The sequence below is a fragment of the Giraffa tippelskirchi genome, chromosome 7 (assembly GCF_054371585.1).
Source record: "Giraffa tippelskirchi isolate mGirTip1 chromosome 7, T2T-mGirTip1v1.2.pri, whole genome shotgun sequence".
NCBI classification, from domain to species: Eukaryota; Metazoa; Chordata; class Mammalia; order Artiodactyla; family Giraffidae; genus Giraffa; species Giraffa tippelskirchi.
Genome location: NC_137281.1, coordinates 25560323 through 25578017, shown reverse-complemented (window position 1 = coordinate 25578017; position 17695 = coordinate 25560323). Strand labels below are relative to the sequence as shown.

The window sequence follows — 17695 nt, the reverse complement described above, 5'->3', positions numbered from 1 at the left end:
GTCTATGGGGTCGCACAGAGTCGGACCCGACTGAAGCGACTTAGCAGCAGCAGCAGCAGGTCTTTGTTAATTGATTCTTGCATTTTCTCCATTTTGTTTTCAAGGTTTTTGATCATCTTTACTATCATTATTCTGAATTCTTTTTCAGGTCGTTTGCCTATTTCCTCTTCATTTATTTGGACTTCTTTGTTTCTAGTTTGTTCCTTCATTTGTGTAGTTACCTTCCTTTTCTGTCCAGACTCCCTGCTCTAGGCAACAGCAAATCTATTTTCTGTCTCTGCTGATTTATGTTTGTCCTTCTGATTGCAAATTTTTTTTTCTTTAATTATACTTTGCATTTTAATTAAGGTTAAATTATTTTGACATTAGTGAGCTTTAAACTTTTACGAGATGACATCTATTAATTTTTTCTTTTTGATTTCTCCATCCAGAGACAAAATACTGTCTCTCTGTGCTGCATTCTGCATAATGTCTTCCTTTCTATCTTCTGGTTCATCAACTCTCTCTTAGCTGTGTCTACTATAAAACTCATTCATTGAAGTTTTAATTTTATCCTACTCTTTAAACATTTTCTTTGGTTTATTTTTCAAATCTGCTACATCGGATTTGGTTGTTTTCTATCCCTGAAGATATTGTCAAGCTTGTCTTATTTTTCTTTGAGTATAGGAAGCCACGTTACTTAATAATTTGTGCATTTTACGTCCAACATCTTAACACACACAAAAGTCCAACCTTTGTTCATTGGAAACATCACTATGAACAAAGCTAGTGGAGGTGATGGAATTCCAGTGGAGCTATTTCAAATCCTAAAAGATGATGCTGTGAAAGTGCTGGACTCAATATGCCAACAAATTTAGAAAACTCAGCAGTGGCCACAGAACTGGAAAAGGTCAGTTTTCACTCTAATCCCAAAGAAAGGCAATGCCAAAGAATGTTCAAACTCCTGCACATTTGCACTCATCTCACATGCTAGTAAAGTAATGCTCAAAATTCTCCAAGCAACGTTACAGCAGACATTATTCTCAGTGGTGAAAAACTGAAAGCATTCCTCCTAAGATCAGGAACAAGACAAGGGTGTCCTCTTTCACCACTCTTCAACATAGTTTTAGAAGTCCTAGCTACAGCAATCAGAGAAGAAAGAGAAATAAAGAAATCCAGATCAGAAAAGAAGTAAGGCTCTCACTGTTTGTAGATGACATGATACTGCACATAGAACCCCTAAAGATTGTATCAGAAAATTACTAGAGCTAATCAGTGAATTTAGCAAAGTTGCAGGATAGAAAATCAATACACAGAAACACTTGCATTTCGGTATACTAACAATGAAAATTCAGAAAGAGAAATTAAGGAATCAATCGCATTCACCATAGCAGCAAAAAAAAATTAAGTATCTATGAATAAACTTACCTAAGGAGACAAAGAAACTGTACACAGAAAATTAAAAGACACTAATGAAAGAAATCAAAGACGATATAAACAGATAGATATTCCATGTTCTTGGGTAGGAAGAATCAGTATTGTGAAAATAATTATACTACCAAACGCAATCTACAGATTCAGTGTGATCCCTATCAAATTACCAATGGCATTTTTCACAAAACTAGAACCAAAAATATTTCACAATTCATATGGAAACAAAAAGACCCTGAATAGCCAAAGCAGTGTTGAGAAAAAAGAACGGAGCTGGAGGAATCAACCTTCCTGACTTCAGATTATACTACAAAGCTACAGTCATCAAGACAGTATGGTATTGGCACAAAAACAGAAACATAGACCAATGGAAGAAGATAGAAAGCCCAGAAATGAACCCATGCACCTATGGGTACCTTATTTTTGACAAAGGAGGCAAGAATATACAGTGGGGCAAAGACAGCCTCTTCAATAAATGGTGCTGGGAATACTGGACAGCTACATGTAAGAGAATGAAATTAAACACTTCCTAACACCATACCAAAGATAAACTCAAAATGGAATAGAGACCTAAATGTAAGACCAGAAACTATAAAACTCTTAGAGGAAAGCATAAGCAGAACACTCCATGACATAAATCAAAGCAAGATCCTCTATGACCCACCTCCTAGTAACAGAAATAAAAACAAAAGTAAACAAGTGGGACATGATTAAACTTAAAAGCTTTTGCACAGCAAAGGAGACTATAAGCAAGGTGAAAAGACAACCCTCAGAATGGGAGAAAATAATGTCAATGAAACAACTGACAAAGGATTAATTTCCACATTATACAAGCAGCGCATACAACTCAATACCAGAAAACAAACAACCCAATCAAAAAGTGGGGAAAAGACCTAAACAGATATTTCTCCAAAGAAGACATATAGATGGCTAACGAACACATGAAAAGATGCTCATTATTAGAGAAATGCAAATCAAAACCAGTGAGATACCACTTCACACCAGTCAGAATGGCCATCATCAAAAAGTCTGCAAACATTAAATGCTGGAGAGGGTGTGGAGAAAAAGGAATCCTCTTGCACTATTGGTGGGACTGTAAATTGATACAGCCACTATGGAAGATGGTATGGAGATTCCTTAGAAAACTAGGAATAAAACCACTATATGACCCAGCAATCCCACCCCTAGGCATATACTCTGAGGAAACCAAAATTGAAAAAGACAAATGTATCCCATTGTCATTGCAGTACTACTTACAATAGCTAGAACATGGAAACAACCTAGATGTCCATCGACATCTAGGTGGATAAAGATGAATGGATAAAGAAGTTGTGGTACATATACACAGTGGAATGTTACTCAGCCATAAAAAGGAATGCATTTGTGTCAGTTCTAATGAGGTGGATGAACCTAGAACCTGTTATAGAGTGAAGTCAGAAAGAGAAAGATTAATGTTGTATTCTAATGTATGTATACAGAATCTAGAAAAATGATACTGGAGAAATTATTTACAGGGCAGCAATAGAGAAACAGACATAGGGAACAGACTTATGGACATGGGAAGATGGGAGGAGAGGGTGAGATGTATCGAAAGAGTAACATGGAAACTTACATTACCATATGTAAAATAGATAGCCAACTGGGAATTTGCTGTATGGCTCAGGAAAATCAAACAGGGGCTCTGTATCAACTTAGAGGGGTGGGATGGGGTGGGAGATGGGAGGGAGGTTCAAAAGGGAGGGAATATATGTATACCTATGGCTGATTCATGGTGAGGTTTGACAGAAAACAACAAAATTCTATAAAGCGATTATCCTTCAATAAAAAAATAATTAACAAAAATTGGCAACTCATGGTAGAGGAATATGGAAGTTGCTCAGTCGTGTCCCACTCTTTGAGACCCCGTGGACTGTAGCATTTCAGGCTCCCCTGTCCATGGGATTCTCCAGGCAAGAACACTGTAGTGGGTTGCCATTCCCTTCTCCAGAGAATAAAGATTTAAGGAACTTTTCTAATAGGCAAAGAAATGTAGATTAAAATAATAATGAAATACAATTTGTTACACCATTTCAAAAAACAGATGTTTTTTAAGATGGGAAGATTCATTGCTGGCCAGTTGTAGTGAAATAGGCACCCTTGAACTCTATTGATAGGAAAAGTAATTAGAACATATTAGGAATGCAGCTTTGAAAATGTTTTTATACCCTTGGAGCCTGTTCTTTATCTTTGGGGAACTCTACCCTAAGAATATAAATGGGAGTTTGGTGCTTATACTAATTCTGTCTAAAAAGGTCTATGAAATGTTTTCCATCGATGAATAATTATGCAAATGGCTCTTGGTCCCAGGGACAGCTCGCAGTTGAAGAACCTTGTGCTTTCATAACTCATTTGTCCCCTTCCCCAGGAAGCCCCACCCCTTCCTAAACCCTTTTTTCACTTTTCTCTCCCTGTGTTCTCATTACACTCAAAAATGCTCTACTAACCACACTGTCTTGTAATCATTGTCTGATTTGTCTCTCTCTAGATAGGCACTGTCGTATTACATTTGTAACACTTAGTACCTGGCACATAGTTCAGTTCAGTCGCTCAGTCTTGTCTGACTCTTTGCGACCCCATGAACCACAGCATGCCAGGCCTCCCTGTCCATCACCAACTCCCGGAGTCCACCCAAACCCATGTCCATCAAGTCGATGATGCCATCCAACCATCTCATCCTCTGTCATCCCCTTCTCCTCCTGCCCTCAATCTTTCCCAGCATCAGGGTGTTTTCAAATGAGTCAGCTCTTTACATCAGGTGGCCAAAGTATTGGAGTTTTAGCTTCAGCATCAGTCCTAATTTCCTTAAGGATGAACTGGTTGGATCTCCTTGCAGTCCAAGGGACTCTCAAGAGTCTTCTCCAATGCCACAGTTCAAAAGCATCAATTCTTCGGTGCTCAGCTTTCTTTATAGTCCAACTGTCACATCCATACATGACCACTGGAAAAACCATAGCCTTGACTAGATGGACCTTTGTTGACAACGTAACATCTCTGCTTTTCAGTATGCTGTCTAGGTTGGTCATAACTTTCCTTCCAAGGAGTAAGCATCTTCTAATTTCATGGCTGCAGTCACCATCTGCAGTGATTTTGCAGCCCAGAAAAATAAAGTCAGCCACCGTTTCCACTATTTCCCCATCTATCTGCCATGAAGTGATGGGACCAGATGCCATGATCCTAGTTTTCTGAATGTTGAGCTTTAAACCAACTTTTTCACTCTCCTCTTTCACTTTCATCAAGAGATTCTTTAGTTCTTCACTTTCTGCCATAAGAGCGATGTCATCTGCATATCTGAGGTTATTGATATTTCTCCTGGCAATCTTGATTCCAGCTTGTGCTTCCTCCAGCCCAGCATTTCTCATGATGTACTCTGCATAGAAGTTAAATAAAGCAGGGTGACAATATACAGCCTTGACGTACTACTTTTCCTATTTGGAACCAGTCTGTTGTTCCACGTCCAGTTCTAACTGTTGCTTCCTGACCTGCATACAGGTTTCTCAAGAGGCAGGTCAGGTGGTCTGGTATTCCCATCTCTTGAAGAATGTTCCACAGTTTATTGTGATCCACACAGTCAAAGGCTTTGGCATAGTCAATAAAGCAGAAATAGATGTTTTTCTGGAACGTTCTTGCTTTTTCGATGATCCAGCGGATGTTGGCAATTTGATCTTTGGTTCTTCCGCCGTTTCTAAAACCAGCTTGAACATCTGGAAGTTCACATAGAACTCTGTTAATGTGTGAATGTGTGGAAGAATGATTTCCATTGCCTTTATTCTAAAGCTGTTTTCCAAGCTTTAGGATTTATGCCATAGCTGCAGATTACTTCTGTATGCTCTTATATAACCAATTTGTATTTTTTTAATTGACTCCTTTCTCCCCTCTTCTTAAAGTAAAATTGAAAAGAATCCTTACTATTTCTCCATGCTAAATAATAGTATTGCTATTAAACTTTTCATTATTATTGTCAGACCACTGCAAATGACCTAGTGTGAAAGCCAAGCCATCTAGGGGAATACACAGCCTCCCCAATCTTCCCAGAAAAAAAAGACTGTTAAATAAAATCGTTCACTATAAAAAGTGTGTATGTATATGTGTGTGTGTGTGCATGTGTGTATTTATTCACAAGAGTGATGTATGGATGAGAGGGCACTAAAATGCCCATGTTGATTTCAGGTTTCAAGTTTTTAAAGACAGCTTTATTGAGATATAATTCACACGCCATACCATTTGCTTTTTTTAGGTGCGTAATATAATAGCTTTGAGTGTATTCGGAGTTGCACATCTATCACCACAATCCATCTTAGAACATTTTCATTACCTTAAAAAGAGACCGGTTCCCCGTAGCCTTTATTCCTCAATCCTCCCATACATCCATGGGTGACTTTTCTTTTCTTCTTTATGTTTTTCTCTAGTATTTGAATCTTTTATAGTGACCATGTATTTTTTATGTATGGTCGGGGGGAAAAGTCACGTTCTTTTGATTGTAGAAATAGTTTTTCAAGGCTTCTCCTTTTCTCGTCTGTTTATAGATGCCCTGCTTAGCAGAGTGATTTTAACCTGAGGGCCCTAACTAGAGGTCTGGTCACTTGCCAGGATTGTAGGCAGGGTGTTTAAGTATATATATGCATTTTTATCAGGGCAAATTTATAGCAGCGCTGCCTGGTTTTCATATGAAACTACCATTTATATCCTACATGTCATGGTTACTGATTTCACAACAGTCACTTTTTCTAAGCCAGTCTTGGCCCAGAGCACCTAAAGACTTACCTAATCATCTTATCAGGATATCTGCTACGTTCCACTGAAGGAAAAAAGGGAGAACTCGGGAGTTTCTATCTTGCCTCTATCACTGCTTGATACCCAAAGCACAGAGCACATCTCCGAGCCTTAAGACACTGGATCATGAGAAAGATCAGCCCTGTCTTGTTAGAGCTTCAGGCCAGGTGACCACTCCCCTGGGAGGCCTCGACTCTCGCATAAGTCAGCTTTGCTGATTCTGCAGCTTCTCTGTGCCTAAGTTTGAGGTGAAGTGTCAGTAGAAAACTTAGAAAGAAATGAATCTGGAGTTCAGGTGGTACTCCCTCTACTGGGACCACCTAGCCTGGGGTCTTCTCAGACTGTTTCTTGCCTAGATTTAGCTAAAAGAGAACTACAGACTGTTTTCTGGAAAATCAGAAGGCTCTCTTTTCATATTATCAGCAATTGTTTCTTTTGATAGCATAAAGAGAATGTTAATGTTTGAAAGCTACCGTAAAGAGAACTCAATAAATAACATCTTGCTGCTTTCTCACCCAGAATCAGCTGAAATGCAAGTTTCTCTGAATGCACAGGGCAATGATTACTCTCAAAGCAGCACTAATTGCTGTTTTCTCTTCCTTCCTTCCTTACGGATGCCTTCAGTCAGTATTAGGGCAGCTTTGTTTGTATTTCTGTACTTACAATAGAGCCCTTGATCATCATTTCTTAAGGCTCACTTTTCTCAGGTCCGTTCTGTATCGCCCAGAAGTATTTGATAAAGGCAGTCCTAACAAGGTAGATTCTAAGCTTTTTGGTGCTGACTTGGGTTTTACTTATTTGGGGGGTAGGTAGTAGAATAAGAGATTTAGGGGAATTGCAATAGCCCATAAAGAAGTGACATGGAGATATTTGAGAATCACTGATTAAAAACAGAAACTCACTAAAATCCAAGTTTCCCTGTAGGTCTCCTCTGTCATCACTAATGTCAGCAGCATCTCAAGTCAAAGTCATTTGTGAATTTCATTAACATTGCTGTTTCCCTTTTCCACATTAAGATAAATATAAATAAATAAATATACCAATTAAGAACAAAGCAGTCCTTATGAAGCCCAACTGGAACCCAAGAGGATTCTGCGTGTTCATACAGGATGCAGTGTGCAGAGTGCCTCTCCTTCCTCTGACCTTGGAGTCTAATAGAAAGTAAATCTTATGGCTGAGAAACACTTGAAAATGTTAAGATTTGCTGTCTTTAGGGTTAGGATTTGCAAAGCTGGTACTTTGTTGGTGGGATAGCAGATGTGAGTTTGCGGTCCTGCTCTTGTCACCTGGCAGCTCTGTGATCTGGGACCATGTTTTTCACCCTTCTGTTCCTCAACTTCTCCCTCAGTAAAATCAGGAATGATAGTATCAATAGCATCTACTGCAAAGGATTGTTGAAAGCATTAAACAGACGAATGCATATAAAGTGCTTAGGACCATGCCTGACATATTGAAAACACTCATTAAATGTTAAGAATTTTTACTGTCTCTGCTACAAGATTTTCATTTATTGTAATAAGTAAATATTTCATAACTCAAATGGCTTCTGGCAAGTACAGTTAACTGTCACTAACTATAGATTATAGCTTTTTTCCTTCCAAAATGGGAATTAGAGAACAATGTAAATAAATATATTTGCCTGATTTTAGTGTTTTAGTATATTATTTAGATCTTGGTTTAAAGAGGCAGACTGTAGGTACCGTACTGCCATTCTTACAAATCTTCAACTTATTAGTCTAACCTTCTTTTTTCCTCAGGCCTGAGTAACACTCACTCACCTTAAATCTTTATAGATATGTTGGGGCTTGTCCATACTTAGCACAACTTTGGAGCTTTAGAGAAACTGAACATTATGTTGGCATGCTAGACATTATCATTTACTCTAATTACAAAGACAACCTGGCTATTCAGTTGAGTTCCTCATACTTCCTTGATTTAATAACCAACTTCCCCAGTTTGTGCAGCTTCCTGGATTCTTGGAGCTGAAATGATTGTTAATCTCCATTATAATAAGCAGTCTCTAATGTAACAACTGAAGTATCTGCTAGAGGGTAGCAGTCTCCTTCTCTCCAGGGTCAACCTTTCTTCTCTTTGTGTCCTTGAGCTGCAGCAGGAGAGGACGGTCACAGGCTGGTGATTATCTTTTTTGGAATCAGAGGAAAAGTTTCTTGTGCCTTACCTCTTTACCATCATTGTTCTTTCAAACTAGAGCTTCTTCTAAGGTTAATATACATTCTACCTTTTTTCTAGTTTTTAAAATTAATATGTATCTGTTAATTTCTTTGAACATCCTTTATGAAGAATCGAGAAGCTTGTCTCCTTCCCAGCTTACCCCTCACAGTTAGTCCTCAGTGATAATCGTCCCCTCCACCCACCTTAAGTAGTTTGTTCTAGTCATTACCTCCCTATTTCTACGGAAAATGCTTTCACAGATCTCGATGTTAAAATTTCTGCACATTATCTACTCATTTCCTGTAGGTTGGATGGAGGTTTAACATCCACATGCACGCACATGCCCGTACACACATGCCTGCACCCCTTCTCTTCTTACCACTTCCCGTTCACAGTTTTTGGCTAAATCACTGGACAGTGTTTGCTGCTGACTCTATGAATATTATTCATGGCTAAGCCTAGTTCAGTTGTCCTTTCTTGTGTATTTGCTTAGTTTTCTATCAAATAATTGCTGTTTTTCTCCAAATGATCCAACAGCTCTATCAAATGCATGTCATTATTTTGTCCCATCTTTGTTCTCTTTACCCATTCTTCAACCTTTGATACCTATATTCTTTTTATTCTTGTTTACCAGTTTATTCCTTTTTTTCTCCTTGTGGTCTTCAGTTACATCTGATTGAAAATTATTTTACATTTTCACCTCTAAAAGAGGCTGTTCTACTTTAAAAGACCTTGCTCCTTACCACAGATTTTTAACTTATATTTTATTTATTTATGTTTGATACATTACATGGTTCAAAATTAAAAAGGAATACAAAGATACAGAGTTAAAAAATCCCTCTTATCTATCCCCTAGTTACTCCTTTTCCATCCCTAGAAAGAACCAATATCATTGGTTTCTTGTATATCTTTACAGAACTATTCATGAGTGAGTATTTCCCCTTTGTACACAAATTGTTGAATTTTTATACACATTGTTTTGCACCTTGCATTTCACTTAACAATGGACCTTAGAATTTATTCCATAAAAGTTCTTTAAAAGCTTCTCATTTTCTTGTGAATATCATTCTATGTCTGACTTATTTTATTTAACATAGTTCTCTCAAGGTCCATCCACGTTGAAAATTTTCCTTTTTATGGATGATTAGCATTTAGCATTGCATTCGGAGAAGGCAATGGCACCCCACTCCAGTACTCTTGCCTGGGAAACCCCATGGACGGAGGAGCCTGGTAGGCTACAGCCCATGGGGTCGCGAAGAGTCAGACACGACTGAGCGACTTCACTTTCACTTTTCACTTTCATGCACTGGAGAAGGAAATGGCAACCTACTCCAGTATTCTTGCCTGGAGAATCCCAGGGACGAAGGAGCCTGGTGGGCTGCCGTCTGTGGGGTCGCACAGAGTCAGACACGACTAAAGTGACTTAGCAGCAGCAGCAGCATTGCATTGTATTTATTTACCAATGTCTTCTTTGTCCATTTATCCACTGATGGACAGAGTGTTTCTGTATCTTGGCTATTGTAAACAGTGTTGTAATGAACGTAGGAGTGCACGTATCGTTTTGAGTTTGTGTTATATTCTTCAGATAAATGCCTAGTGGTAGAATTGCTAGGTCTTATGGTAGCTCTATTTTTGATTTTTTCATGAACCTCCATACTGTTTTCCATAGTAACCAATTTACCTTTCACCAGCAGTACAAGAGAGTCCCATTTTTGCCATATCCTCTTCAACACTTGTTATTTGTTATCTTTTTGATAATAGCCTTCTGACAGGTGTGAGATGGCATCTCATTGTGGTTTTGTTTTATATTTCCCTGGTGATTAGTGATGTTAAATATCTTTTCATGTGTCTCTTTGCCATCTGTCTGTCTTCTTTAGAAGAATGCCTGTTCAGATCATCTGCTCATTTTTTAGTCAGATTTTTTTTTTTTTGCTATTGAGTTTTGTGAATCTTACAGTTTTTAAATAACAGGTCTTTGAGATATAATTCATATTTCATACAATTCACCCACTTAAAGTATACAATTCCGTGGTTTTTATTATACTCAGAGTGTGTGTAACCATTACTGTAATTAATTTTAGAATGTTTTTATCTATCCATAATGAAATTCCATATCATTAGCAGTCAGTCTCTATTTCTTACCCAACTCCCACAGCCCTAAGCAACCACGAAATCTACTTTCTGTCTGCAGATTTGCCTATTTTGGACATTTTTATGTAAATAGAGTCATACAGTATGCAGGCATTTTTGTTTCTTACAGTTTTCAGCAGAAATTCAAGTGAGGAGGTGGTTTTCCAAGTTGATGTGGGTATTTTGGGAGGTAAGTTGTTATCTACTCAGGAGAGTAAGTCAGTTCAGTTAAGTTCAGTTCAGTCGCTCAGTCGTGTCCGACTCTCTGCGACCCCATGAATTGCAGCACGCCAGGCCTCCCTGTCCATCACCAACTCCCGGAGTCTACCCAAACCCATGTCCATCGAGTCGGCGATGCCATCCAACCATCTCATCCTCTGTCATCCCGTTCTCCTCCTGCCCCCAATCCTTCCCAGCATTAGGGTCTTTTCCAATGAGTCAACTCTTCGCATGAGGTGGCCAAAGTATTGGAGTTTTCAGCTTCAACATCAGTCCTTCCAATGAACACCCAGGACTGATCTCCTTTAGGATGGAGTGATTGGATCTCCTTGCAGTCCAAGGTATTCTCAAGAGTCTTCTCCAACACCACAGTTCAGAAGCATCAATTCTTCGGCGCTCAGCTTTCTTCACCGTCCAACTCTCACATCCATACATGACTACTGGAAAAACCATAGCCTTGACTAGACGGACCTTTGTTGGCAAAGTAATGTCTCTGCTTTTCATTATGCTATCTAGGTTGGTCATAACCTTCCTTCTAAGGAGTAAGCATCTTTTAATTTCATGGCTGCAATCACCATCAGCAGTGATTTTGGAGCCCAAAAAAATCAAGTCTGACACTGTTTCCACTGTTTCCCCATCTATTTCCCATGAAGTGATGGGACCAGATGCCATGATCTTAGTTTTCTGAATGTTGAGCTTTAAGGAGAGGAAGTCAGGTTAGTTGTTTTTTTTTTCCCTCCCCCCGCGCCCCTAAGGTTAGTTTTAAAGTGGGGATGACTTAGCAGATTCCCAGGAGAGAGCTAGTCAGCAAAGATATTTGGGATTAGACTATCTTTCCTACAATGTAAAAGCCCTGTATAAAGTGAGACCTAAACTACTGTGACTTTCCAAGATCTACAGAATCACTGAACAATATGCTAAGGGATCATCCTGAAGTCAACACTGGATCAGAATACGTTTCTGGCTTTGTAATGAAAGTCTTTGGGGGGGTGGGGGTGGGGAACAGTTGTTTTACAAAATTGACCATCTCTATTTTGTTGTATAATTACTTTCAGTAATATTTTTTCAGTTGGTTAATTTGCCTTATCCTGTGCTTTGCCTCCAAACACAGATCAGAACATTTTTATGAACTCTTGCCAGATCTGGTTCACCTTTGCCTTCTGTGTATCTTATCTGTTCCACCACATCTCAAAATGCCTAGTCATTTTCCTGTGATCAGAGCAGAAGCAGGTATCTCTCACACAATCATTTGGTCCTTATTGCCAAAGGGATTGATGTGTCATGTTTCCTTAAAGCCTAGACTGACCCAGAAATTACCCCATTTTTCAGATTACAAAGGAGGGGCCAAGGGTCATCGGAAGGTTAAGGCCAGGTTTCCTCCGTTGTCAAAATTTTAAAAATCTTATCTTTTTTAAAAAAAAAACTGTTCTGTAGTCTTAACCATCATGTGATTCTCTTCACTGCTTCGTGTAAGAGTAAGGAAGGAACCAGTGTTCTCTAGGGATTTATAAATTCATAGGTAGCAACTGTATCCTAGAAGGTAAATTCAAACAGAGAGCCATTTGGCAGCCCTCAGCGGAGCAGGCCAGCAGGAAGATAAACAATCACTAACCTGGGACTGTGGGAAGCAAGGAAACTGTACTGTGCTGTCGGCACCCTTTTTATGAAAGATTGGAAGAATTAAAGCTCCCTGGTAGAACTACAAGTCTAGCATTATGGGAAACTTTTTTTTTAACCTGGGGTTGTTTCTTTAATTTGAAGAAAGATACATTAGGATTCCTTTGGGTGAAAAAAAATCAAATTGGTGTAAACGTAAAAGGATATTTATTGGCTTATGTACCCTAAGGTTCTAATGAGTAGAAGTATAATTGGATCCAGGGGCTCAAAGCATGACGCAGTTCTCTTTTCCTCCTTCCTTTCTTGGTTCGACCCTCCTCTGTATCGGCACCATTGTGGGGCACTTTCTCCCAGTGATGGCCACTGGGAGCTCCAGGTAAATCACATCAACAGGCAAAAACAAAAAAACAAAGAGCCAAAATAACCATCCACACAAACACACAAACTCCAGGAGCTCATCTTCCCTAGCAGTTTCAAAATTGGTTTTAGGGTTGAGTCTCTTTCCTCATTTCCTGAACCAGACATTGTGGTAGTGATGGGATGGAATATCCTAAGGCACCCTTGATATATGAGTATGTTCACATAGGAAGAGAGAGAAAGTGGGTCATTAACCCAACTCAAACAACGTAGACTGAGAATAGGGAAGGAATAGTTCCTAAAGGAACAACAGGTGTCGCTACCAGAAGAGAGAATAGATGTTATGTGCAACCAAAGTGTCTGTTTGCTACAGAGAGGAAATCAAGAGCTCACTTGGGTTTTGTTCTGTTTTTTAATTTTGGCTGCACTGGGTCTTCGTTGCAGTGCACTAACTTCTCTAGTTGTGGTGTGTGGGCTTAGTTGCTCTGTGGCATGTGGGATCTTAGTTCCCTGACCAGGGATCGTACCTGCACCCCTTGCATTGGAAGGCAGATTCTTAACCACTAGACTACCAGGGAAGTCCCAGTTCATTTGGTTTTGAAGTATACAGCAGGATATGCTCACAGAAGTAAATAACTTCTCTGCTAAAGATTAGTGAGAGAAAATTAGGCATAAATGACAGTAGAAGGGACTCTGATAATATATATTTTTCAGAGAAGCTAGATACAGATCAAAGTTTTTTAGAGCAAAAAACCATCCACACAAACACACAAACTCCAGGAGCTCATCTTCCCTAGCAGTTCCAAAATTGGTTTTAGGGTTGAGTCTCTTTCCTCATTTCCTGAACCAGACATTGTGGTAGTGATGGGATGGAATATCCTAAGGCACCCTTGATATATGAGTTTGTTCCCCACCGGTTTTCATTATAAAGGTATAACTATATTCCTAAAAGGAGACAGATCCATGGAATTACTGAGTTGTGAACTTCTGATGAAGTAGGAGTTATGGTTGCTGCAGATATATACTAGGCCTTGTGATGACATCAGTGATAGAACACCTGCAGATATTTCTTTTTCCTCACTATTCTTTAGAAGTACACAACCTCTCCCCAAACCTTCCCTCACCCCAAAGTAATGGAATTTGTATGTATATAGCTTTGAGACTAGGGTTTTTATTTCTGGTCCTGTCTTGGTCTTACCGCCCTTCTCTCAACCTTTGTGAAGTTTGCTTGCTATGGGTCTGGGCTCAGATAGTGTTACCACTATGCAGATTCCACCTCTAGGTGTGCTGTATGAGGAGAGAGGGTGTCGGCAAGTACTAGGAAGGAGGAATGAGGAGCAGGATCTTCTCTCCTCCTGATCGGGAAACTCAGCTGGAAGCATAGGTCTCTACTCATCATGCCCAGAATTTGCATTCCTTATTTCCTTACGGAAATTGCTCTCATCATTGTCAGTTTTACCGAGAAAACTCGTTCTAGGGTAAAGAACTGCAGCAAAGACAGGAAGCACTGCTCCAGGCTGATGGGTTGGCAGGAGCGATACTAGCCTTAGAACCTTACTGACTCAGACCCGAAAGACTCCCTCCAGGGCATTTGATCGAGTCTGTTCCCACTGCTGTATGGATCCCTGCTATGTTATGTAATCATAGCTTCCAGAGTCTAGAATCCATAGGTTATAGAATATCAGTGCTGAATATGATCTTAGAGATCATATAGGGCTGAGACCAGAAGAATCCAGGAGTGTAAACTCTAAGACCCATGTTCTTTCCACTACCAATGTTGTCATTCCAAATGAAGGGCAGCCCTTGCTGGTGGAATTACAGAGGTGGATTTAAATGTCTCTATGTTCATCCCATCACAAGCTGTCTGGACTTATTTTCCTTTCAGTGCTAAACAGTAATGAATCCTTTCTTTCTTTTTTTAACCCTAGGGGTTGCCCTCCTCTCAGACGTGTACCCTGAGAAAATCTTGCCTGGCCTGCTGGCTCAGTATGACAGCAGTAAAGACAGGCACGCACCAGAGACCAGAATGAAAGTGGGGGAAATCCTGATGCGAATCGTCAGGGCATTAGGTGAGTTTTCTTGTTCCAGCCTCTGAAATGGGTTCAGGGAGTGGTGTGGCTGTGGAACCAAAGTCTGTGCACTTTGGAGGCTTGTTAGGCTGGCAAGGGTGTCCTCCCCTTGGGATGAACTATTTTATGTTTGAGGATTTAGCAAATGTTCAGTGCACACCAAGAGATTGGCCCAGTAGTGCCCATGCTCCTGCAACTGCTTAGTCTTCTCCCCTGAGCTATGTCAGGGCCTGATTTTCCTCGGAGCTGAGATGAGAAGTTTCCCACTTGCTGAGCAGCAGTGAGCATGGAAAGAAGGGGAATGTCAGAGAAGGAGGGGTGCTAACTCTGGTTAAATGGCTCTTGTGTACCTGGTTGTCTACATTTATGATCTCATCTAATTTTCCCAAGACATTCTATAAAGAGGCTGTTGTTAGGTCCATTTCATAGATGAGGAAACTGTGGCACAGAGAACTTCAGCAGTTTATTCAAGACTCATTCAGCTGGTAAATAGTAGTGCTAAGAACTGAATCTGCTGGCCCTTCCTTGGTGCTCCAATGGCTAAGACTCCACGCTCCCAATGCAGAGGGCCTGGGTTCCATTCCTGGTCAGGGAACTAGAGCCTCCATGCCCCAACTAAGAGTTCACATGCTGCAAACAGGAAACACAGAAAGGATGTTTCAACACGAACTCAAAACAACAAAGTAAATGGCAACGGGATCATACTTATCAATAATTACCTTTAATGTAAATGGGTTGAATGCCCCAACCAAAAGACAAAGGGTTGCTGAATGGATACAAAAACAAGACCCCTATATATGCTGTCTACAAGAGACCCACCTCAAAACTAGAGACACACACAGGCTGAAAGTGAAAGGATGGAAAAACATATTCCATGCAAACGGAGACCAAAAGAAAGCAGGAGTCGCAATACTCATTTCAGATAAAATAGACTTTAAAATAAAGGATGTGAAAAGGGACAAAGAAGGACACTACATAAAGATCAAAGGATCAATTCAAGAAGAAGACGTAACAATCATAAATATATATGCACCCAACATAAGAGCACCACAATATATAAGGCAAATACTAACAAGTATGAAAGGGGAAATTAACAATAACACAATAATAGTGGGAGACTTTAATACTCCACTCACGCATATGGATAGATCAACTAAACAGAAAATTAACAAGGAAACACAAACTTTAAATGATACAATAGACAAATTAGATTTAATTGATATTTACAGGAGTTTCCACCCCAAAACAATCAATTTTACCTTTTTCTCAAGTGCACATGGAACTTTCTCCAGGATAGATCACATCCTGGGCCATAAATCTAGCCTTGGTAAATTCAAAAAAATTGAAATCATCCCAGCCATCTTCTCTGACCACAATGCAGTAAGATTAGACCTCAATTACAGGAAAAAAACTATTAAAAGTTCCAACATATGGAGGCTAAACAACACGCTTCTGAATAACCAACAAATCACAGAAGAAATCAAAAAAGAAATAAAATTATGCATGGAAACGAATGAAAATGAAAACACAACAACCCAAAACCTATGGGACACGGTAAAAGCAATACTAAGGGGAAGGTTCATAGCAATACAGGCGTACCTCAAGAAACAAGAAAAAAATCAAATAAATCAACTAACTCTACACCTAAAGCAACTAGAGAAGGAAGAAATGAAAAACCCCAGGGTCAGTAGAAGGAAAGAAATCTTAAAAATTAGGGCAGAAATAAATGCAAAAGAAACAAAAGAGACCATAGCAAAAATCAACAAAACTAAAAGCTGGTTTTTCGAGAAGATAAACAAAATTGATAAGCCATTAGCCAGACTCATCAAGAAACAAAGGGAGAAGAATCAGATCAACAAAATTAGAAATGAAAATGGAGAGATCACAACAGACTCCACAGAAATACAAAGGATCATAAGAGACTACTACCAACAGCTATATGCCAATAAAATGGACAACTTGGAAGAAATGGACAAAATCTTAGAAAAGTATAACTTTCCAAAACTGAACCATGAAGAAATAGAAGATCTTAACAGACCCATCACAAGCACGGAAATTGAAACTGTAATCAGAAATCTTCCAGCAAACAAAAGCCCAGGACCAGACGGCTTCACAGCGGAATTCTACCAAAAATTTAGAGAAGAGCTAACACCTATCCTACTCAAACTCTTCCAGAAAATTGCAGAAGATGGTAAACTTCCAAACTCATTCTATGAGGCCACCATCACCCTAATTCCAAAACCAGACAAAGATGTCACAAAAAAGGAAAACTACAGGCCAATATCACTGATGAACATAGATGCAAAAATCCTTAATAAAATTCTAGCAAACACAATCCAACATCATATTAAAAAGATCATACATCATGACCAAGTGGGCTTTATCCCAGGAATGCAAGGTTTTTTTAACATCCGCAAATCAATCAATGTAATACACCACATTAACAAATTGAAAGAAAAAAACCATATGGTTATCTCAATAGATGCAGAAAAAGCCTTTGACAAAATTCAGCATCCATTTATGATAAAAACCCTCCAGAAAGCAGGAATAGAAGGAACATATCTCAACATAATAAAAGCTATATATGACAAACCCACAGCAAACATTATCCTCAATGGTGAAAAATCGAAAGCATTTCCCCTAAAGTCAGGAACAAGGCAAGGATGCCCACTTTCACCACTACTATTCAACATAGTTTTGGAAGTTTTGGCCACAGCAATCAGAGCTGAAAAAGAAATAAAAGGAATACAGATAGGAAAAGAAGAAGTAAAACTCTCACTGTTTGCAGACGACATGATTCTCTACATAGAAAACCCTAAAGACTCTACTAGAAAATTACTAGAGTTGATCAATGAATATAGTAAAGTTGCAGGATATAAAATTAACACACAGAAATCCCTTGCATTCCTATA

General features: G+C 39.2%; 1 protein-coding gene across 4 annotated transcripts in view; it reads left to right on the top strand.

The window, feature by feature from the left end:
* The window catches only part of TANGO6 (transport and golgi organization 6 homolog), a 184672-nt gene that overhangs the window by 88482 nt on the left and 78495 nt on the right, over positions 1–17695 (top strand). For all 4 annotated transcript variants that reach the window (XM_081512685.1, XM_081512686.1, XM_081512688.1 and 1 more), the window contains one exon: positions 14643–14783. In XM_081512685.1, coding sequence (XP_081368811.1) covers positions 14643–14783 — 141 coding nt within the window. The remainder of the gene's footprint in view (positions 1–14642; positions 14784–17695) is intronic.